The sequence below is a fragment of the Anolis carolinensis genome, chromosome 6 (assembly GCF_035594765.1).
Source record: "Anolis carolinensis isolate JA03-04 chromosome 6, rAnoCar3.1.pri, whole genome shotgun sequence".
Classification (NCBI taxonomy): Eukaryota; Metazoa; Chordata; class Lepidosauria; order Squamata; family Dactyloidae; genus Anolis; species Anolis carolinensis.
In genome coordinates, this window is record NC_085846.1 from 3,839,316 (window position 1) to 3,864,329 (window position 25,014).

General features: G+C 41.2%; 1 protein-coding gene and 2 non-coding genes across 3 annotated transcripts; all 3 read right to left on the reverse strand.

The window, feature by feature from the left end:
* Positions 1–1,478: 1,478 nt before the first annotated feature.
* eif4a1 (eukaryotic translation initiation factor 4A1) lies at positions 1,479–20,514 on the reverse strand. Its single transcript, XM_062957372.1, has 11 exons — positions 20,402–20,514; positions 15,312–15,360; positions 13,821–13,953; positions 11,976–12,115; positions 11,335–11,503; positions 8,196–8,305; positions 7,793–7,936; positions 5,810–5,947; positions 5,350–5,439; positions 1,991–2,070; positions 1,479–1,722 (listed from the first exon to the last, which is right to left on the reverse strand). Exons 1-11 carry the CDS (start codon positions 20,422–20,424, stop codon positions 1,578–1,580), a joined length of 1,221 nt encoding a protein of 406 aa, XP_062813442.1. The 5' UTR covers positions 20,425–20,514; the 3' UTR covers positions 1,479–1,577.
* On the reverse strand, positions 8,479–8,622 carry LOC134292847 (small nucleolar RNA SNORD10). Its single transcript, XR_009999978.1, has one exon. It is a non-coding gene; the product is annotated as a small nucleolar RNA SNORD10 (small nucleolar RNA).
* Positions 12,188–12,329, reverse strand: LOC134292837 (small nucleolar RNA SNORA48). The gene has a single exon (XR_009999968.1). It is a non-coding gene; the product is annotated as a small nucleolar RNA SNORA48 (small nucleolar RNA).
* Positions 20,515–25,014: the final 4,500 nt, after the last annotated feature.

A 25,014-nucleotide genomic window follows, 5' to 3' on the forward strand; every position in this document is an offset into this window, starting at 1 on the left:
TCCAAGACAAGAGTTCTCCCACCCTGGTCATCATTCCACAGGGATATATATATATACAGTAGTCTCACTTATCCAACATTCGCGATTATCCAACACATTTTTATAGTCAAATGTTTTCAATACATCGTGATATTTTGGTGCTAAATTCGTAAATACAGTAATTGCTACATCGCATTACTGCCTATTGAACTACTTTTTCTGTCAAATTTGTTGTATAACATGATGTTTTGGTGTTTCATTTGTAAAATCATAACCTAATTTGATATTTAATAGGCTTTTCCTCAATGCCTCCTTATTATCCAACATATTCGCTTATCCAACATGCTGCCAGCCCGTTTATGTTGGATAAGTGAGACTCTACTGTATATCCACTTGCCTAGTTTCCAACAGACCTCACGACCTCGGAGGATGCCTGCCATAGATGCAGGCGAAATGTCAGGAGAGGATGCTTTTGGAACATGGCCAGACAGTCCGGAAAACTCACAGTAACCCAATGAATTTATTGTTTAGACTTGGACCCCATTGTCTTCTAGCTATCTCTCGATATAATCTACCCAAATACAAATATATTTTTTCCAAATTCTGCAATCCACTTCCAGTTTCAGATAAGCAACATCAGACCAAGAGAGCCTCCCCTCCATTTATTTATATATATTTTTGCACAAATCATCCCAAAGCAAAGGCGCAGTTTTGTTTTGTTTTTCTCAAGATCACGTTTATTTTGGTCACTGTAACTTTTCCTTTTGAATAAATAATAGCTATACAAAAAAAAGGGTTTTCAGGTTTTGCAATGCACAGATTTTCTTTTTTTGCGGTATGAAAAAAGTTTTCCAATTTTTTTTGTCGATTTTATTTTAAGAAAGGACAATAATGGAGAGGGAGGGAAGGAAGGAGAAAGGGGGTTTTGCAAAGCCTCGTGTCGAAAAAGGGGGGAAACAAATTGGCATTGTTTTTTTTGTTTGTGTGTTTTCTCTTCGTTCACCAATGATTTCCAGGCAGGGAGAACAGAAAACCATGACCTTCTGGTTGAGGTAGGTTTTATATTCTCAAGCTTCCGAAAGGTTATTTCCTTCCCCCCCCAGTTTTTTAGCACCATGATTCTGCGAAAAAAGGGGGAAAAAATGTTGAAGGCGGCTACAAAAATAATTAACAATATATGGATGTTTTCTGGAGGGAAAAGCGAGAAGAGACGGGAAACTTCTCTCTGTTACAAAAAATACATAAGGAGACCTGAATGGGTTTCTGGGTTCGAATCTGGGGGCTTTTTGGAAAAATGAAATCACAGAGAAAGAGAGAAATAAAGAAAGGAAGGAAGGGGAGAGAGAGAGACAAGAGAGAGAGGAAAAAGCTCCAGTAAACACTATAAATTTCATTTTTTGCCTCCAAAAAAGTGACATTTATTCAAAAGGCAAGAAAACTCAAAAAAAATAATAATAGAAAAGGGCAAAAGTATTTGGGGTTTTTTCTTTTTTTCTGGGTGGGTGGGTGGGTGGATGGGAAGGATTCGAAGGGGTGTTTTGTTGTGCCCACCGGGGAGGTTGTTTTCTAGGCACCGCAAGGCCAGGCCCAGGCAAGGCTCAGATGAGGTCGGCCACGTTGAGAGGCATCTCCTCGATGGAGGTGTTGTAGAAGGTCTCGATGTCGCGCAAGGTGCGCTTGTCCTCTTCCGTCACCATGTTGATGGCCACCCCTTTCCTGCCGAAGCGGCCGCCTCGACCAATCCTGAGGGAGGAGAGGCGTTGAGAGGGGATAATGCAAGGTACTACACCAAGCATGGGCTAACCTGAGCCTTGCAGGTGTTTTGGACTGCAACTCCCACCATTCCTCACAGCCTCAGGCCCCTTCCTTTCCCCCCTCGGCCGCTTAAGCGGCCGAGGGGGGAAAGGAAGGGGCCTGAGGCTGTGAGGAATGGTGGGAGTTGCAGTCCAAAACACCTGCAAGGCCCAACTTTGCATCTGCCCTGTGTTGTCAGCTTATACGTTTCCCTCACCTGTGGATGTAGTTCTCCCGGTTGGTGGGCAGATCGTAGTTGATAACCAGGGAGACCTGCTGCACATCGATGCCACGAGCCTAAAAAGGAGAGGAAGGAAAAGCATAAGCCATCAGGGCCTAATCTTTTACCAATGTTAGGTCAACTTTCTCTTTATTATATTATTATTACCTGCAACAATAATACGTGCCATTTCACAGCGTATCAGAAATATTAAAAATTATGTAGGTATTTTTAATTACAATTTTTTTCCCCATGGAAAAATGCAAGTCACTTCTTGTGTGGGAGAATTGGCTATCTGCAAGGATATTGCCCAGGTGTTTTCGATGTTTTACCATCCTTGTGGGAGGCTTCTCTCATGTCCCCACATGATGATAATAATAATAATAACAACAACAATAATACAGTAGAGTCTCACTTATCCAAGCTAAATGGGCCGGTAGAACCTTGGATAAGCGAGTATTGGATAATAAGGAGATTAAGCCTATTAAACATCAAATTAGGTTATGGTTTTACAAATTAAGCACCAAAACTTCATGTTATACAACAAATTTGACAGAAAAAGTAGTTCAATGCGCAGTAATGTTATGTTGTAATTACTGTATTTACGAATTTAGTACCAAAATATCATGATATATTGGAAATATTGACTACAAAAATGGCTTGGATTATCCAGAGGCTTGGATAAGCGAGACTCTACTGTACCTGCAACAAAAATACATGCCATTTCACAGAGACCGTGGCAAAGAAGCGTGTCAGAAATATTAAAAATTATGTAGGTGAAAGGTAAAGGTTTCCCCTGATGTTAAGTCCAGTTGTGTCCGACTCTGGGGGTTGGTGCTCATCTCCATTTCTAAGCCGAAGAGCCAGCGTTGTCCATAGACACCTCCAAGGTCATGTGGCCACTGGCATGACTGCATGGAGTGCCATTACCTTCCCGCCGGAGCGGTACCTATTGATCTACTCACATTGGCATGTTTTCGAACTGCTAGGTTGGCGGAAGCTGGGGCTAACAGCGGGTGCTTGCTCCGCTCCCCAGATTCGAACCTGCGACCTTTCACTCTGCAAGTTCAGCAGCTCAGGGCTTTAACACACTTTGCCACCGGGGCTCCTTAAAAAATTATGTAGGTATTTTTAATTAAAAATTTTCCCCATGGAAAAATGCAAATGGGAGAATTGGCCATCTGCAAGGATGTTGCCCAGGTGTTTTTTATTTTACCATCCTTGCCGGAGGCTTCTCTCATGTCCCCACATAATAATAATAATAACATTATTATTATTATACCCCGCCCCATCTCCCTGAGGGGACTCACGGCAGCTTACATGGGGCCAAGCCCAGGCAAAACAGACAATACGAAACACAACAATACAGTGTTCCCTCACTATTTCGCGGATTTGCTGTTTTTCAATAAACTCTAAAAGAATATTATAAATAATAAAAATTACAATTTACAGCCTAAGGAAGGAAGGAAGGAGAAGCTGAAGGAAGAGAAAAGGAGCCCAAGCAGCAACGGGAGGAGAAGGAGGCGACTTATCAACACACAATTGGTTGATGAAGACTTAAAATAGTGTATAATTACTAAACTGTCTAAATATATAGTGTCCCTACTTTGCGAATTTTCATTTATTGCGGGTGCTTCTGAAACCTAACCCCCACAATAAGTGAGGGAACTGTAAAACAAATCAATCAACAAGTCATAAAACAAATGAGGTCACATAAAACAAACATGCTTGATAAAATCCTGGGTTGGCTCCTAAAAAGAACTGGACCATAAAAGTGCTAGTAGTGTCAGATACTGTCGGGGAGAGGAGCTGGAGCTGACAGAGGGAGCTCATCCACACTCTCCAGATTTGAACCCCTGACCTGTCGGTCATCAGTCCTGCCATTGCGCCACCGGGGGCTCCTAGTTACAAAAATGTGAGTCAAGCACCAAAAGGGTTAAATCAGCTATTAAGAGTTAGTGGGCCAGACTAGTATCATCCTGAGAATGCCTCCATATGAGAAGGCATGGTGTGAGTAAGATTTGGTGAGAGAAGTCCCAGGTTGAAGGCCTCATGTGTAAAGCTCCGGTGTAACTTTTGTGTACGAGGAGGCTCTGTGAGAGCAAAGCTGTTTATCTGTATGAGAACGAAGCCCAGCGTGGAAGCAAAGAAGGAAGTATAAAGAACTTGATTTGTGTTATGGAAACATTGTGTGAATACCGCAAGCATGTTATTTTGCTACAAAGAAAAGCCTCCTAAGGAAGAGATAACATTGGTCTGTGGGTTTTTGTTCTCTTATCATTTTTTATCGTGTATACATTTGTACGTGTGTGTATATAGCACTTTTAACTTCATGCTTACAAAACTCAGTGTGCTTTTGCCCAGTTCACTTTTATGACTATATTGCTGTGTTTTACTAATGTTTGTGATTTTATTTTATGTTATTTTAATTTTCATTTGCGCATGGTTTTTTGTTATTTGATGTCGTTCCATGTTTGTTTTGTATTTGCCCGAGCTTTAGCCCCCGGTGGCAAAGTGTGTTAAAGCGCTGAGCTGCTGAAATTGCAGGCTGAAAGGTCCCAGGTTCAAATCCCGGGAGTGGAGTGAGCGCCCGCTGTTAGCTCCAGCTCCTGCCAACCTAGCAGTTCAAAAACATGCCAATGTGAGTAGATCAATAGGTGGGAAGGTAACGGCGCTCCATGATGTCATGCCAGCCACATGACCTTAGAGGTGTCTATGGACAACGCCAGCTCTTCGGCTTAGAAATGGAGTGTGTGTATACATTTGTATGTGTGCACTGTATATGTTTTTTAAAAAACCTCACCAGAGCATCACCCTATGTATTTATCATCTCATATACAGGCCTGGCTATGTTGCAATAGATACCAAATATGCCTACAGATACAATGATAGGGGAAACAGATCCAAAGCATCCCAGCTGCCTAGCGAAGCTACTGCAATATAATAAGCAGGAGGGCCTCTTCCTGCAGTGTAGAAAGGGCTGCTTGTGGGCTGCCACACAGTGACGGGATGCCTTCCCGGCCCCAGTCGTGGAGAAGGGCAGCCCTGTTTCCTGTGCCAAGGAGCTACAATCCGCCAACGGCACCGAGGCGACCGGGCAGAGAGGGAATCTCCTTGGAGGGAAGGTAGAAGAGGACCCTGAGATGAACCAGAGCCAAGAGTGTGGTGCGGCAGCTAAAAAGGCCAATGCGATCCTAGATAAGTCTAATGTCCAAGATGGAAGGAACCCCTAGTCCCACTCTAACCTGCTTTGGTCAGATGTCACTTGGGAGAACAACCATGTGTCCAGTCCTGGGCAAAAGCAAATGAAGGAGGAGATGGGGCAAACAAGAAGGTCAACGGTCGAGACAACTCACCAGCAAGTCGGTAGTGATGAGGACACGGCTGGAGCCGGAGCGGAACTCCCTCATGATGACGTCACGCTCCTTCTGGTCCATGTCTCCGTGCTGCGGAAGGAGAGGAACACTGGGTTAGATCCTGATCCCATTTTACAGTGAGCCTACATTTGCCTAGCAAAGGTACACAAGGGTTGGAGGACGTGGGTAAGGACAACAGGAAGGCATCTTCTTGGCTCACAATGTCATGCTTTCGCATTTACAACCACTGTATCCCAGGCATGGGCAAACTTTGGCCCTCCCTCCAGGCGTTTCGGGAGATCAACCCCCACAATACCTAAAAATAAATACAAGTAACAACCACCTTTTGATGGGTACTTTTTGCATTTTACAGGCCCTCATGAAAGTGATTATATTCAGAGTATCATCCTGTTATGTCCCCAAACAGATGAGTGTAACATAAACGGTGCAAAAAGCTCACCATGGCCGAAACGGTGAAGTCCCGGGCATGCATCTTCTCAGTGAGCCAATCCACCTTCCTCCGGGTGTTGATGAAAATGACGGCTTGGGTGATGGTGAGGGTCTCGTAGAGGTCACACAGAGTGTCCAGCTTCCACTCCTGGTCAGAGAACGGAACAGGTTGAGGAAATGCCCTCTTTTGGGGCCGACAAGCCCCAGGTTGATTCCAAAAAGCTACACTGCCTGGACAGTCGGCCCTTTTTGTAAAGCTTAGCTCAAGCATGGGCCAACTTTGGCCTTTTCCTCCAGGTGTTTTGGATTATGTTGAAGTCCAAAACACCTGGAGGGAGGCCCAAGTTTGGCTCATGCCTAACCTAAAGTAATAATAATAATAATAATAATAATAATAATAATAATAATAATAAATTTATAGACCACGCTATCAGCCCGAAGGGACTCAGGGCGGTTTCCAACATATGGCAACCATTCAATGCCAAAAGAAAACCATACAAACAGTTTACATCAAGACAAAGCACATTAGACAGCATAGACTTGCCATCAGTTGGGGGCCCTCCCTCCAGCAACAACATAGTACTGTATACTAATATTGTGCTATGGTAATATATTTTATATGCATATAATGTTGATAATATTATAATGTAATGCAATAGAATACTAATAATACAATATAATATTAATTATATATTATAATTAATGCAATATTACTAATAATATTACAGTATAGTGGTATAGTACAATATAGTAATATACAGTAGAGTCTCACTTATCCAACATTCGCTTAACCAACGTTCTGGATTATCCAATGCAATCTGACTTTTAGTAATCAATGTTTTTTGTAGTCAGTATTTTCAATACATTGTGATGTTTTGGTGCTAAATTTGTAAATACAGTAATTACTACACAACGCTACCGTGTATTAAACTGCTTTTTCTGTCAATTGTAAAACATGATGTTTGGGTTGCTGTGAGTTTTCCGGGATGTGTGGCCATGTTCCAGAAGTATTCTCTCCTGATGTTTCACCCACATCTATGGCAGGCATCCTCAGAGGTTGTGAGGTCTGTTGGAAACTAGGCAAGTAGTGCTTATATATATACAGTAGAGTCTCACTTAGCCAACATTCGCTTATCCAACGTTATGGATTATCCAACGCATTTTTGTAGTCGATGTTTTCAATAAATCGTGATATTTTGGTGCTAAATTTGTAAATACAGTAATTACAACATAACATTACTGTGTATTGAACTACTTTTTCTGTCAAATTTGTTGTATAACATGTTTTGGTGCTTAATTTGTAAAATCATAACCTAATTTGATGTTTAATAGGCTTTTCCTTAATCCCTCCTTATGATCCAACATTTTCGCTTATCAAATGTTCTGCTGGCCCGTTTATGTTGGATAAGTGAGACTCTACTGTATGCTGCTTATATTGTGCTATGCTAAATAATATAATATTTTGTATGTAAATATAAATTGTAAGCTGCTCTGAATTCCCTTCGGAGAGTGAGAGGGCGGAGTATAAATGTAGTAAATATAAATAAACAATTATTATTATTATTATTATTTTATTTTTATACCTTGCCACCATCTCGGGGCAGCTTACAGATAGAAAACAAGCATACAATGGTATCCAATACAAAAAACACACAAATAAAATTAAAAGGCATAAAATAAAATCACAATCATTGTAAACACACATGTTAAAACACAGCGATAAAATCGTAAAATGAACTGGGCAAAGTGCACTGAGTGAAACAATCTAACTGTAACTTTAACAAAATGACAAATAAATACTAAAAATGAAGAAATAATAAAAACATCATATACAAAACCCTGATAAAACACATTAAAAATCAAATATATAAAACCGAGGATATCACAACTAGTAACAGTTTCAAACCAACTCTGCTTAAAACAGGACTAAAAAAAATATATTGATTTGTTGTACACCTTTGTCAATAGATCAATAATCAATCAATGGACGTACCTCTCTCTCCACGTTAATGTAGAACTGCCGGATACCTTCCAGGGTCAGCTCCTCCTTCTTGACCAGGATGCGGATGGGCTCCCTCATGAACTTCTTGGTCACCTCCAGGACATCCATGGGCATCGTGGCAGACAGGAGCACCACCTGAAGAAGGAAGAGAATGTAGATCAGGCATGGGCAAGCTTGGGCCCTCCGGGTGCTTTGGACTGCAACTCCCACCATTCCTCACAGCCTCAGGCCCTTTCCTTTTGCCCCTCAGCCGCTTAAGCGGCTGAGGGGCAAAAGGAAGGGGCCTGAGGCTGTGAGGAATGGTGGGAGTTGCAGTCCAAAGCACCTGGAAGGCCCATTTATCCTTATTACAATCCCTGCCAAAGTTAAGCAGCAATGCAAGTCCTTCTCTTACCTGTGTGTTCCCACTCAGCTTCTGGAATATGTCGTAGATCTGGTCCTTGAAACCGCGGCTCAACATCTCGTCGGCTTCGTCCAGCACAAACATCTTGATGAACTTGGGGGCTGAGGAGACCAAAAAAGAAAATAAATGTATTTAACGTATTTAACGCCTTACACTTTGCACCCAAAGATCCTGCAAAATGTCATAGACAAAATACAGACTAAAGGAGGCTTGGGCAAACTTTTTGAAGCCCAAAACACTTGGGAGGGCTGAAAGGGGACAAAGGGAAGCCGCTGTCCTCAGGACCTTGTTAGGTTATGATCACTTCCCCCAAGCAAACCCCACATCTCCCCCCAACAAGGCAGAACGCCTTCCGGAAGGGAGACTGTGGGGCAGCGAGGGGGTCAGATGACACGCATGAGGCCAATCATCACGGAACAGCAGCCGTTTGGGGTGCAAAATGGGAAATCCTGAATCACCACTACAAAAGCTATGTAAACAATACTAAATATTCAGGAATTAAATCATTTGGCATTAATGCACGAGATCACCAAAAATCCTGAATTAGGTTGTGCTCCACCCTGGGATTTGCAGTAATCTTTTTTTTAAAAAATTAGAGTAACATCTTACAAATTTGCATTTTAAAGAAAGATAATAACAATAATAATACTTTATTTTTCTATCCTGCCACCATCTCCCCGAAGGGACTCAGGGCGGCTAACATCAGGGCACAGCCCAAACAGAAACAAAGTATAAACAGTTTAAAACACATGGCAGAAATTTAGAACAAAGACACAAGTCTTATAAAATAATAATTAAAAACACTGCATACAATAAGACACAAATAACCAAGCAAATAAAGTAATAGTACAGACATCAACCACTATGGGTAAAAGGGGGGTCAGGCCTAAGAAGATACATGATCCCTATAAACCAAAAAAAATTTTTTTTAAAAAAAATAAAAGAATAAAGAATAAAGAAAAAATAAGAAAAGAAGAAAAACAGAAAAAATAGATATAGGAAAGGAGAAGAGAAAGAATAATAATGCTAATAATAAACTGGAAAATGAAGAATAAAAAATAAAGAATTAAAATGACTTCCATCTACTATATGGTGTGTTCAGTGAAAGTGATTTCTTCACCTAATTCACAGTCCTCATTCTGTTTCTCAGGCACCAATTTTTTCTTCTCTACTGATGTTTGTTGGGGAAGTTGTTTTGCTTGTTAATATCGTATTGCTTTTTCCTTTATTTCGTCTTTCCTATCTTTCAAATTATTATTTTTATATTCTCATTTCTTAAGTAATCTCTAAATGGCTGTCAGCTTTCTTGTTGATAACAGATAGGTGAGTCTATCCATGTTCATGAGCTCCTTTACAATCCACATCTCCATTTCCGGTATTTCTTTTCTCTCCACAATTTAGCATAAGTCATCCTTGCTGCTGTTGCCATATAATTAAATAGTACTTTCTTGTTCTTGTCTTTATCTATGTCAAACAGATCTAATAGGAAGAATTTTGGTTCTATTTTGATCTTAATTTATAGTATTTTTTGCATACTTTGCTATTCTCTATATTTCCTTCCAAAAAATCTTTGCTCTTTCGCATGTCCACCAACAGTGGAAGAACGTGCCCTTGTGCTTTTCACATTTCCAACACTTAGGATTTGCTGTTCTCCATTAGGATTCATGACTGACAAGTGTCACAATTCTACAGAATGTGAATTTTTGTTATTGTTTATTGATGTATTCTACATTGTTATCGTTTTGTATTTGATACTTCTGTGAGCCGCCCCGAGTCCCCTTCAGGGGAGATGGTGGTGGGATAATGTAATATCTTATTATTATTACAGTAGAGTCTCACTTATCCAACACTCGCTTATCAAACACTCTGGATTATCCAACACATTTTTGTGGTCAATGTTTTCAATACATTGTGATATTTTGGTGCTAAATTCGTAAATATAGTAATTTACCACATAGCATTACTGCACATTGAACTACTTTTTCTGTCAAATTTGTTGTATAACATGATGTTTTGGTGCTTAATTTGTAAAATCATAATCTAATTTGATTTTTAATACTTTTCCTTTATCCCTCATTATCCAACATATTCACTTATCCAACATTCTGCTGGCCCGTTTATGTTGGATAAGTGAGACTCTACTGTATTATTATTAGAATGCACTCACTTGTCTTTTTTTACATGGCACATGAGTAGGGCACTTTGGTGCCATTTTGATGCCGGGACTCCAACCTGTGGAATTATGGCATCTGCTATTCTCCATGCAGAATTTGGAGGGCAAATCTTGTGATGTGATAGGATGCATCCATGGCAAGCGCTAACGAAGCTGCCCAGCCCTCCTCACAAGTCCCTCAACTTTGCTGAAACTGGATTTTGTAGACCCCCCCCCCCAGAAGAATTTTCAAACATTTCCAAACTCAAACAACTTGGCCTGGCTCGACAGCAGTACGTGTGAAAAAGATCTTGGGAGTCCTCATGGACAAGAAGTTAAACATGAGCCAACAATGTGATGCGGCGGCGAAAAAAGCCAATGGGATTCTGTCCTGCATCAATAGGGGAATAGCGTCTAGATCCAGGGAAGTCCTGCTCCCCCTCTATTCTGCCTTGGTCAGACCACACCTGGAATTATACTGCGTCCAATTCTGGGCACCACAGTTGAAGGGAGATGTTGACAAGATGGAAGCGTCCAGAGGAGGGCAAATAAAATGATTAAGGGTCTGGAGAACAAGAATCCCTATGAGGAGCGGCTTAAAGAGCTGGGCATGTTTAGCCTGCAGAAGAGAAGGCTTAGTCAAGATAGCCATGTACAAATATGTAAGGGGGAAGTTATAGGGAGCAAGCTTGTTTTCTGCTGCCCTGCAGACTAGGACACGGAACAATGGCTTCAAACTACAGGAAAGGAGATTCCACCTGAACATCAGGAAGAACTTCCTCACTGTGAGGGCTGTTCGACAGTGGAACTCTCTCCCCTGGACTGTGGTGGAGGCTTTTTTAAGCAGAGGCTGGATGGCCCTCTGCCGGGGGTGCTTTGAATGCGATTTCCTGCTTCTTGGCCAGGGTTGGACTGGACGGCCCATGAGGTCTCTTCCAACTCTACGATCCTATAACTTAAAAATGCAGGGCTACTTACACAGGTACCTCCTGTTCAGCATGTCGAAGACTCGCCCGGGGGTCCCCACAATGATATGAGGGGCTTCCATCTGCAGCTTCTGGACTTCGGCACGGACGTTGGTCCCTCCTATACAGGCGTGGCAGGAGGCGCCCATGTAGTCGCCCAGAGCCATGACCACTTTCTGGATCTATTTTGGGGGGGAAGGAGGAGGAAGAGGTCACGCGAGGACACTCAGACTTGGTCATCAAGACATGGCTTTGGTGGACTGGTCAGCCTTGTCTCCCCGGCATGAACCAGCAAGCAGCCACTGGGAGAGACGCTGCGCTGGGATGAACAGGGTGAATTACTGTCCCCCTGCTAGATATAAGGAAGGTGCCATGATGAGAGGCACCTCTTTGCCCAGTCAGCAGGGGATAGAGCAGGCATGGGCCGACTTCAGCCTTCCAGGTGTTTTGGACTTCAACTCCCACCATTCCTCACAGCCTCAGGCCCCTTCCTTTTCCCGCTCGGCCGCTTAAGCGGCCGAGCGGGAAAAGGAAGGGGCCTGAGGCTGTGAGGAATGGTGGGAGTTGAAGTCCAAAACACCTGGAGGGAGGACCGAAGGGACCAGGGCAAGAAGGGTCTCCTAATCCTTCTCCGGAGCTTTGGGTTCTTCTTACCTGCTGGGCCAGCTCTCTGGTGGGGGCCAGGACCAGCGCCTGGGTGGCCTTCAGGTCCAGCTCGATCTGCTGCAGGATGGAGATGGCAAACGTGGCAGTCTTCCCAGTGCCAGACTGGGCTTGGGCAATCACATCATAACCTACACAAAAAGGAAGGAAGGGAGGGATGAAGAGCAAGGAAACCCACCAGCCGAAACGCTCCGAAAAGCAGGACCTGTTTCCCCAGCATGAACCAGCAATCAGCCACTGGGAAGGATGCTGTACTGGGATGAATAGGGAGTATTGCTGTCCCCCTGCTAGATTTAAGGAAAGCACCACATCACAAGGTGCTTCTTTGCCCAGTTAGCAGGGGGGAAAGAGTGGGAATATCAGGAAGTCCAGCCCCACATGGACTGGAAAGTGTCCCTTGGTTAGAACAAGACACACTTTACCAGCATCTTCGACCCAACAGATTAATTTGGCCACTTTGTAACTACCATAACTTTGTAACTACCATAAGTAATATAACTACAGTAGAGTCTCACTTATCCAAGCCTCACTTATCCAAAGTTCTGGATAATCCAAGCCATTTTTGTAGTCAATGTTTTCAATATATTGTGATATTTTGGTGCTAAATTCGTAAATACAGCAATTACAACATAACATTACTGGATATTGAACTACTTTTTCTGTCAAATTTGTTGTATAACATGTTTTGGTGCTTAATTTGTAAAATCATAACCTAATTTGATGTTTAATAGGCTTTTCCTTAATCCCTCCTTATTATCCAAGATATTCACTTATCCAAATTTCTGCCAGCCCGTTCAGCTTGGATAAGTGAGACTCTACTGTACTTATATTATTTTTTGCTCCCAAAGAGGCACTAGGTCTTATTTTCAAGGGGATGTCTTATTTTTCCATAACGAAAAATTCACAATTATTGGGGAACCAAAAAAATTTGAACATTTATTATATACTGTTCAGTAGTTGTCATCGCAAACCCACATGACCAGATAAACAGTGAATCCTATCAAGAATTTCTTGTTACTACCACTAACAAGGGAAACTATCAGGGAAACAGGGTAAGTCCAAACCTCTCAGAATTGTTCTGACCAAATAATACACCGCTTGAGATCTGGTTGGACTGCAACTCCCCACAGTCCTAGTTTGGGAATGCTGGGAATTCCAGCCCAACACCTCAAGGGTGGCTCAATTCCCAACATCACCTTCATTATTATTTATATAGTGTTCACTCACTTATCACAGGGGTTAGGTTCCAGGACCACCCGTAATAAGTGAAAATCCACAAAGTAGGGACGCTATATTTATTTTAATATTTATACATTATTTTAGTTATACACTATTTTCAGTCTTTAACAACCAATCCTGTGTTGATAAATCGCCTCCATCACCTCCCATTGCCACTTGGGCTCCTTTTCTCTCCCTTTGGCTTCTCCTTCGTCAGGCTGTAAATTGTAAATTATGATTTATAATTTATAAATATTTTATTATATGATTTATAGTAAAAACCACGAAACAGCAAATCCGCTAATAGCGAACCACGAAGTAGTGAGGGAACACTGTACTGCTTTTTTCTCTCAAAGCACAAGGGCCAAAGATGCTATGAACAGACTTCCTCCTATTAAGAAAAGAGGGAATCTTCCAAACTAGAATATGCATAGGCTCTATAATTCCCATCACCCCCAATCACTACCTATAAACTGAGCATTTCAGACAGCAATTTTTGGGGGTTGAAGGGTGGATAACGGCCAACATTTGGTTGGAAAGAAAGTAGGACAAGTTATTAGGTTTTCCCACTCTCCTTTTTAACAGAAACAAAGAAATGTGTGTGTGTCTCTCTCTCACCCTTGATACAAGGGAGAATGGCTCGTTGCTGGATGGCAGAAGGCTTCTCAAAACCATAAGCATAGATTCCTCGCAGGAGCGACTCGGACAGGTTCATATCGTCAAAGCTGTCCACGATCTCATTCCAATTGCTCTGCAGAGAAGAAGGCAAAGAGAGTGAGCCCATTGGGTCCTGTCACCTCCTATGTCCCAAGCTCCTGAAGTTGGGTTTCAGATCTCTCTGTCACTGGGTTACACCATCTACCTCATCTGGTCCCATTTATATCCCGCCCTTCTCACCCCGAAGGGGACTCACTAGTACAGCACAACACTAGCACTATAGACCAGCATATTGCACTGCACCACACCACTATACTGCAATATTACCAGTAATATTACATGTAATAAATAATATATAATTTAAGACAGGAAGCAGAGCCAGTCTTGCTTACTACTGGGATGAGAGGCTGACTTTAGAAAAGAATAACCTCAAGTTTCAAATAAGGTGACCTCAGAACCTTTCCTCAATCCCCAGAGAACCACAAGTACTACTAAAGGGTCATCAATACTAAGCTTTTATCAGCCTTTTCCACACTGGGATGAACCTTAAAAGTATTATTGCAGAAAAATTATATATCTTTGAAGGTTTTTTAAAAAAGATTTCTAACATATTTCCTGAGTTCTTAGGGACCTTTGTTATAAAACCAAGGTGTTTCCCAAACACTGTTCTTCCTTATATTTTGAAGTTTAGCCTCCACATTCCTTGATTCCTCATCCTTAGTTCCTTATCTAGAATAATATTCTCGGGTTACCTTTCATGATTTCATTACTCAATATATGTACTTTATGGCCCAGTAATTTCTAAGTGCTTTTCATGGTTTTCTTCTATCCATGTTTTATTGATTTGTTTTATTGACTTGTTTACTCAATGTGTTTTACTATGTTCGTTATGTTTGGGCTTGGCCCCATGTAAGCCACCCCGAGTCCCTTTGGGGAAGATGGCGGCGGGGTATAAAAATAAAGTTATTCTTATTGATCATTCACCAAAAGAGCTGAGGCTCCAGGAAGTTGAAGTCCTAAATACCTGGAGGACTGGTATTTGGGCATTTCTGGCCTAGGTAAACCATGGGATTTCTGGATGGACATATGGAGACCTGCTTTATAGACATTCCTATGTAGAAGGTCACAATTCAAAGCACAGGAATACTCCCAGGTGGGCGCTGTGCTTTTAAACTTAAGACACCCAGAAGCCTTTATTGGCTTAAACATTGATCTGGGATTCTGGGAACTGAAGTCCAAAGTTTGGGAAACCCTGGTTTAACCGATTACCAGCAATCGCTTTCAAGGCTTTAATGGTTTTTAACTGGGAATTTTCAAAATGTTATATTAAACCCAACCTTAATGTTTGCATATTTGTATATTTTAAATTGTATGCTGATGCTTTTACGTTAAGCTGCTTTTTTAAAACATCCAGTCGATTCCTCCAAGGATCCCAAGGTGCACAACACTCACCTCAATAACACCATCGGGGTCCATTCCTTCAGGGCCATTGTCTCTAGATCTAGGAAGAAAACACGAAGAATTAGACGCCAAGGGACAATGAGAGTATGACTCTTTCGATACAGATCAGGCTTGGGCCCTCAAGGTGTTTTGGACTGCGACTCCCACCATTCCTCACAGCCTCAGGCCCTTTCCTTTTGCCCCTCAGCTGTTTAAGCAGTATACAGTACTCTCACTTATCCAACATTCGTGATTATCCAACGCAGGCTGCCTTTTAGTAGTCAATGTTTTCAACATATCCTGATATTTTGGGTGCTAAATTCATAAATACAGTAATTACTACATAGTGTTACTTCATATTGAACTACATTTTCTGTCAAATGTGTTGTTAAACATGATGTTTTGTTGCTTAATTTATAAAATCATAACCTAATTTGATGTTTAATAGGCTTTTCCTTAATCCCTCCTTATTACCCAAGATATTCGCTTATCCAAGCTTCTGCCAGCCCATTTAGCTTGGATAAGCTAAATCTTTGATTCCAACCCAAGATTTTATCATTATATTTTTTGAATGTGATTTTTTCTATGACTTGTTTTTATTGTTGATTGATTTGTTTTATTGCTCTGTTATATTGTTGATGTCCGGGCTTGGCCCCATGTAAGCCGCCCCGAGTCCCTTCGGGGAGATGGGGCGGGGTATAAAAATAAAATTATTATTATAAGTGAGACTCTACTGTATTATGTTCCTCCTCATGTCTTGAACTATGGTTCTCCTCATCTCTCCTCTCCACCTTCTCTTCTGCAGGCTTAACATGCCCAGCTCTTTTAGCCGCTCCTCACAGGGATTGTTCTCCAGAATCTTGATCATTTTAGTCTCCCTTTTCTGGACCCATTACAGAACATCTCCCTCAAACTATGGTGCCCAGAATGGGATAGTATGATTTCAGGAGTGGTTTGACCAGTACAGCAATAATATATTATTACTACTATGTTCCCCCTCATGTCTTGATCTATGGTTCTCCTCATCTCTCCTCTCAACCTTCTCTTCTGCAGGCTAAACATGCCCAACTCTTTTAGCCGCTCCTCATAGGGATTGTTCTCCAGACCTTTGAACACTTTAGTCTCCCTTTTCTGGACAGATTCCAGCTTACGGTCAACATCTCCGGCCGGGCTGTGGCGCAGGCTGGAAAGCAAGCCAGCTGCAACAAATCACTCTGACCAAGAGGTCATGAGTTCGAGGCCAGCCTGTGCCTGCGTCTTATCTCTGGGTTCTATGTTATGACACTGAATGTTTGCCTTTATGTGTGCAGTGTGATCCGCCCTGAGTCCCATTGAGGATAAATAAATAAATCTCCCTCAAACTATGGTGCCTAGAATGCAATAGTGTGATTTCAGGTGTGGTTTGACCAGTACAGCAATAATATATTGTGTTCCCCCTCAGGTCTTGAGCCACGGCACTCCCTCATCTCTCCTCTCAACCTTCTCTTCTACAGGCTTAGCATGCCCAACTCTTTCAGCCACTCCTCATAGGGACTGTTCTCCAGACTATTGGATCATTTTAGTCTCCCTTTTCTGGACCCATTCCAGAACATCTCCCTCAAACTATGGTGCCCAGAATGGGATAGTGTGATTTCAGGAGTGGTTTGACCAGTACAGCAATAATATATTATTATTATGTTCCCCCTCATGTCTTGATCCCTGGCCCTCATCTCTCCTCTCAGCTTTCTCTTCTGCAGCCTAAACATGCCCAACTCTTTCAGCCGCTCCTCATAGGGACTGTTCTCCAGACTCTTGATCATCTTAGTCTCCCTTTTCTGGACACATTCCAGAACATCTCCCTCAAATTATGGTGCCCAAAATGGGATAGTGTGGTTCCAGGTGTGGTTTGACCAGTACAACAATAATATATTATTATGTTCCTCTCACATCTTGATAAATATATTATTATTATGTTCCCCCTCATGTCTTGGTCTATGGGTTCTCCTCATCTCTCCTCTCCACCTTCTCTTCTGCAAGCTAAACATGCCCAGCTCTTTTAGCCGCTCCTCATAAGGATTGTTCTCCAGACCCTTGAACATTTTAGTCTCCCTTTTCTGGACAAATTCCATCTTAGAGTCAACATCTCTGTTCAGTTGCAGTGCCCAGAACTGGACCCAGTGTGATTCCAGGTGTGTTTTCTATCTGTAAGCTGCCCCGAGATGGTGGCAAGGTATAAAAATAAAATAATAATAACAATTATTATTATTTATATTTACTAGATTTATACTCCGCCCTCTCTCACTCCGAAGGGGATTCAGAGCGGCTTACAATTTATATTTACATACAAAGTATTATATTATTTAGCATAGCACAATATAAGCAGCATACAGTAGAGTCTCACTTATCCAACATAAACGGGCCAGCAGAACATTTGATAAGCGAAAATGTTGGATCATAGGGAGGGATTAAGGAAAAGACTATTAAACATCCAATTATGTTATGATTTTACAAATTAAGCACCAAAACATCATGTTTTACAATTGACAGAAAAAGCAGTTTAATACACGGTAGCGTTATGTAGTAATTACTGTATTTACAAATTTAGCACCAAAACATCACAATGTATTGAAAATACTGACTACAAAAAACATTGATTACTAAAAGTCAGATTGCATTGGATAATCCAGAACGTTGGTTAAGCGAATGTTGGATAAGTGAGACTCTACTGTATATTACTATATTGTACTATACCACTATACTGTAATATTATTAGTAATATTGCATTAATTATAATATATAATTAATATTATATTGTATTATTAGTATTCTATTGCATTATCAACATTATAGGCATATAAAATATATCACCATAGCACAATATTAGTATACAGTACTATGTTGTTGCTGGAGGGAGGGCCCCCAACTGATGGCAAGTCTATGCTGTCTAATGTGCTTTGTCTTGATGTAAACTGTTTGTATGGTTTTCTTTTGGCATTGAATGGTTGCCGTATGTTGGAAACCGCCCTGAGTCCCTTCGGGGTGATAGCGTGGTCTATAAATTTATTATTATTATTATTATTATTATTATTACTTTAGGTTAGGCATGAGCCAAACTTGGGCCTCCCTCCAGGTGTTTTGGACTTCAACACAGCCTCAGGCCCTTTCCTTTTGCCCCTCAGCCGCTTAAGCGGCTGAGGGGGAAAAGGAAGGGGCCTGAGGCCGCGAGGCACGCTGGGAGTTGAAGTCCAAAACACCCCACAGGACCCAAGTCGGCATAGAACTGTTAGTAGAAGCTAAAACCACACTTAAATTACCTAATTTTCCCTCAAACTATCCATCTAGGCCTCCCTTGGAGGTGTCCACAACGCTCCGCCGCCATTTTTAACCCAAGGCCCCATCTTAGGCCTCTGCGACCGGAAGTTCCGCCGGCCTCCCTTCCTGGCATCCGGGTCCTCGCAGCGCGCGCGGCCCGAGGCCTCTGCGGCGCCTCCCACGTGCTGCTCCCTCCGCTCTCGGGCCTCCCACTTCCGGAATTTCCTTATAAGGGCGTCCGAGGCGCCGCCCCCCCTCCTCGCCTGCGGCCACGGGGGCCGCGTGACGTCACGGGCGCCCGAAAGTTCCCGGATGCGGAGCGGCAGGACAATGGGCAAGGCCAGGAAGGAAAAAAAAATGGACGCGCCCGAGGGAGGGGGGGGGGTGGTGACAAAAAAATGAGATTCTAGGATTCACAATTTCTCCCCCCGTTCCTAATTAATGGATTTTCCCATTAGAAGGAGTTTGGGAATGGTCTCGCCCGAGCCGCCCCCCGAATAAGGAATGGTTTCGCCCAAGAGCCCAAAAGAAAGGCGCTGGGATATACCAAGTGTTCCGGAAGGGGGGTAGAGTTGTTCCCATGGGAAGAAAACGGAGTTTAGGAATGGTCTCGCCTGAGCGACCCCCCGAATAAGGAATGGTCTCGCCCAAGCGCCCCAAAGAAACAAGGCTCTGGGAAGTACCAAGCGTTTCCGAAGGAGGGGGGGGAAAGAGTTGATCCCATTGGAAGAAGGCGAAAGAGTTCGGGAATGGTCTCGCCCAAGCACCCCCAAAGAAACAAGGCTCTGGGAAGTACCAAACGTTTCCGAAGGAGGGGGGGAGAGGGTCGTTTCCATTGGAATAAAGCGAAGGAGTTCGGAAATGGTCTTGCCTGAGCGAGCCCCCCGACTAAGGGAATGGTCTCGCCCAAGCACCCCCAAAGAAACAAGGCTCTGGGAAGTACCAAACGTTTCCGAAGGAAGGGGGGAGAGGGTCGTTTCCATTGGAATAAAGCGAAGGAGTTCGGAAATGGTCTTGCCTGAGCGAGCCCCCCGACTAAGGGAATGGTCTCGCCCAAGCACCCCCAAAGAAACAAGGCGCTGGGAAGTACCAAGTGTCTCGAAGGGGGGAGGGAAGAGTTGGAAATAGGGGGAAGGAACCATTATTGTGGGGAAAAGGAAGAAAGTTGTGTAAGAACGAGACACAAAATGGCGGGGGGAAATGTGGGGAAAGCATTCCACGAAGAAAGTGAAAAAAAACACCTTAAAAATAATTAAGCTACCCCCATAGAAAGAAAATAGACTCGTCCTACATGTAGGAAACCAGCGGAAAGGGCGGACCAATAGGTTTCAAAAATGGGGGGGGAGAAGAATAGGTGGGATTGCAGCTCCATTAAGAGCGCCCTCGATCCGCGAAATGGCGTCCCTCTTCGTTTGAGGAGGCACGCCAAGGCCGCGCCAGCGCTCAAGGCCTACCTACCTTTCCCCAATTTTTTTTCACCTCCCCCCCGGAAAGGAAATGGTTTCGCCCAGGGGTCCATAAGGGACTAAAAGGACGAGGGAGAGTCCAATCCGTTTTTAGGGGGAGGGAAAAAAAATCGGCCACGTGGTATGGAGGAAAGGGAACTTAAGGCCAAGGGTGAGGGGAAAAAAAGCACGCAAAGGAAAAAAATACCCGGATTGTGAAAATAGCAGGAATGAGGGATGTATAACGGAATCCCCCCTACCACTGAAATGGTTTGGTCCACCGAAGAGGGAGGATGGAAGGAAGAGGGAACAGCCTAGGCCTACCCCCGGGGGGGGGGAGAACAGCCTCTCCTCGCGCTCACTCACCGGCTCTCTTGACTCGCAGACATTCTGGGCAGAAAGGTCCTAGCCCCGCCCGCTTCATGGCCCCTTATAAGAGCCGCGCGGCCCCGCCCACCGGCCCCTCCTCTATTGGCCCGTACGTCAAATCCCGCCCCCTCTTTCCGCTCTCTCCATTGGACCGCCGCGCTGTTCGTCAGCTAGACCGGCTTCTCCCTTATTGGCTAGCCTGTGAAAAAAAAAAACCCTATGGAAAGGGCGCGCCGCGTCAGGCGTTGACGCCGACTTGCGTTGATTGGGCGAAATTCGCAAGTTGGGTGACGTCAAAGAGGCGGGGCTAGGACGGGAAAGCAGGCGACGTGACGTCACCGCGGGAAAAACTGAAACGGATTGGCTCTCCGCCGCGCCTGTCAGGAAGGGGCGGGAAAGGCGGCAGCCAATGGGAGGCGAGGAGGAAGGAGAGAAAAAAGCCCACGTGGGCGAGAGGCCTCCCTTTGTAAATGGGGGGGGAAATCTTTCCACCATGTCTCCTGTATCAATTTAACAATATAATAATATATATTACTCATATTATACTATGCTAATATATTGTATATACATATAATACTAATAATATGTCATACAATGTAATAATACACTACTATAATTGTGTATTTACATTAAATGTAATATTACTGATATTGCAATATTATAGTGATTATATGCTTATATTGTGCTATACTAATATATTGTGTGTGTAAATATGATGTCATACAATGTAATAATACACTATTATAATTGTGTATTTACATTAAATGTAATATTACTAATAATATTGCAATATTATAGTGCTTATATAATGCTTATATTGTGCTATACTAATATATTGTGTGTATATATATATATATATACACACACACAATATATTAGTATAGCACAATATTAATATGTCATACAATTTAATAATACACTATTATAATTGTATATTTACATTAAATGTAATATTACTAATATTGCAATATTATAGTGCTTATATAATGTTTATATTGTGCTATACTAATAATATATTGTATATATATATTAATATGCCATACAATGTAATAATACACTATTATTATTGTATATTTATATTACATGCAATATTACTAATAATTACTGGAATATTATAGGGCTTATATTGTGCTATACTAATAATATATTGTATATGTATATTAATAATATTATGTCATACTTATATTGTGCTATACTAATATATTGTATATATATATTAATAATAATACACTATTATAATTCTATATATTACATGTAATATTACTAATAATTATTGCAATATTATAGTGCTTATATAGTGCTATACTAATACTATATATATATATATATATGTCATACAATGTAATAATACACTAGTATAATTGTATATTTATATTACATGTAATATTACTAATAATATTGCAATATTATAGTGCTTATATTGTGCTATACTAATATATTGTATATATATTAATAATAATATGTCATACAATGTAATAATACACTATTATAATTGTATATTTACATCAAATGTAATATTACTAATAATTATTGCAATATAGTTGTATAGTATAATATAATATATTATGCTTATATTGTGCCATACTATATAATATATTGTATGTATATATAACTTGTAAACCACCCTGAGTCCCCTTCGGGGTGAGAAGGGCGGGATATAAATGTCGGTAATAAGTAAATAAATAATAAATAAATAGGGTTGAAATGATTGCAAATCATACTAATTGGCCAGGCAATCGCTGCTTCTGGGGGATTCTGGGAAGTGTAGTCCAACCAATGTCAACATCAGGATGGGAAAGGTTTGAATATTTGCTCAGTCCAGTTGGATATCCCTGTAACTGCAATGCTATGGGGTCCTGGGAGTTGTAGTTTCCGAAGGCCCCGAGCCAACTTGGGGTCATTTCTCTCCCAGACGAAGGAGAGCCATTGGTCAATACTCTTTGACCAATGTGTTGTCGAAGGCTTTGAGTTTTCTGGGCTCTATGGCCATGTTCCAGAATCATTCTCTCCTGATGTTTTGCCCACGCATCCTCAGAGGTTGTGAGGTCTGTTGGAAACTAGGCAAGTGGGGTTTATATACCTGTGCAATTATGTCCAGGATGTTGGGAGGCAAGTGTGAATGTTGAAATTATTAAATTAAAGGCAAATGAATTTTAACCTATAAGTCATGGAATTTGCTGTATGGGACTCTCAAGGTTGCCGTTGGCCGGCTTGATTAGCACTGAACAGCCTTGCAGCTTCAAAGCCTGCCTAGGGGATTCTTTTGTTGGGAGATGTTAGCTGGCCCTGATTGTTTCCTGTCAGGATTGTTTACTGTCTTGCAACCACCGTGTCAGGCGACACAGAGAAGCCACAAGCATGTGGATCATTTCAACAGAAAGGAGGAAACCATCAAAATGTACAGAATCTGGCTACCAGTATTAAAAAAAACTCTAGAATCAGGACAGTAAATAAAAAGCAAGACTCACAAAACGGGAATTACAGACAGGAAACTATCAGGGCCACCCAACACCTCCCAACAAAGGATTCCCCAGGCTGAATGCAGCCAGGCTTTGAACTGCAACACTATTCAATGTTAATCTGTATCAATTTAACAATATAATAAATATATAATACAGTAGAGTCTCACTTATCCAAGCCTCGCTTATCCAAGCCTCTGGATAATCCAAGCCATTTTTGTAGTCAATGTTTTCAATATATCGTGATATTTTGGTGCTAAATTCGTAAATACAGTAATTATAACATAACATTACTAAGTATTGAACTACTTTTTCTGTCAAATTTGTTGTATAACATGAAGTTTTGGTGCTTAATTTGTAAAATCATAATCTAATTTGATGTTTAATAGGCTTTTCCTTAATCCTTCCTTATTATCCAAGATATTCACTTATCCAAGCTTCTGCTGGCCCGTTTAGCTTGGATAAGTGAGACTCTACTGTACTCATACTATATTATACTAATATTATAATATAGTGTATATACATATAATATTGATAATAGTATGATGTAATACAATGTAATAATACACGATTATAATTGTACATGTAATATTACTAATAATATTGCAATATAACAGTATAGTACAATATAGTAATATATAATGCTTATATTGTGCTATGCTCATAATATATTGTATATACATAATATTGATAATGACATTATAATGTAATACAATATAATGATAACACACTATTATAATTGTATATTATATATTGCATGTAATATTACTAATAATATTGCAATATAGTGGTTTAGTACAATATAGTAATAGATAATGCTTATATTGTGCTATACTAATAATATATTGTATGTACATATAAGATTGAGAATAATACTATAATGTAATACAATATAATAATACACTATTATAATTGTATATTTATATTACATGTAATATTACTAATAATATTGCAATATAGTGGTTATATAGTAATATATAATGCTCATATTGTGCTATGCTATTAATATAATATATTTTATATACATATAACTTGTAAGCCACCTTGAGTCCCCTTCAGGGTGAGAATGGCGGGATATAAATGTCATTAATAAATAAATACATAAATAATCAAGCTGGCCAGTGGCAGCTTTCACACTTGCCTCAAACAGACAAGAGATCTTTCTCCCACCCTGGACATTCCACAAATGCATAAACCCCACTTGTGTAGTTTCCAACAGATGTCACAATCTCTGAGAATGTGGGTGAAACGTCAGGAGAGAATGCTGCTAGAACATGGCCAGACAGCCCACAACACTCGCCGCAACCCACTCTTGGGCCAGTCAACCAGTTCCCAATCCACCTCACAGTAACGTTGCATGTCTCATGTTTTCCTAACTTCTTTCTGAGAATGCCACGGGGAACCTTATCAAAGGCCTTCCTGAAGTGGAGAGACGCCCCATCCACAGCCTTCACGGCATCTACCAAGCTTGTAATTCTGTCCAAAAAACAGAGATAAGGTTTGTCTGGCATGACTTTTAGAGAACATTGCATTTCTTTCTAGGTGCTTACAAAGTGTCTCTTCAATGACCTGCTCTAGAACCTTTGAGTTTCTTTCAGGAGAGATAAAAGTGGGGTATGAATATAATAAAATAAATATTATAATAATAATAATGTGTTGTCGAAGGTTTTCATAGCCGGAATCACTGGGTTGTTGTGAGTTTTCCAGGTTCTCCGGCCATGTTCCAGAAGCATTCTCTCCTGACGTTTCACCCACATCTATGGCAGGCATCCTTAGAGGTTGTGAGGTCTATTGAAGACTAGGCAAGTAGGGTTTACTGTATATACTCGAGTATAAGCCTAGTTTTTCAGCCCTTTTTATAAGACTGAAAAAGCCCCCCTCGGCTTATACTCGGGTGAGGGTCCTGGTTGGCTTATATTTGGGTCAGCTTATACTTGAGAAGATATGGTACATTTATTATTTTTCTCTATTATTATTGGTATTATTACATTTATTATTTTTCTCTATTATTGTTGCTACTATTACATTTATTTTACTATATTTTTATTATTATTAATACATTTATTATTGTTGCTACTATTATTTTACTGTTTTTTATTATTAATACATGTATTATTTCACTCTGATCTTATTATTACATTTATTATTTTA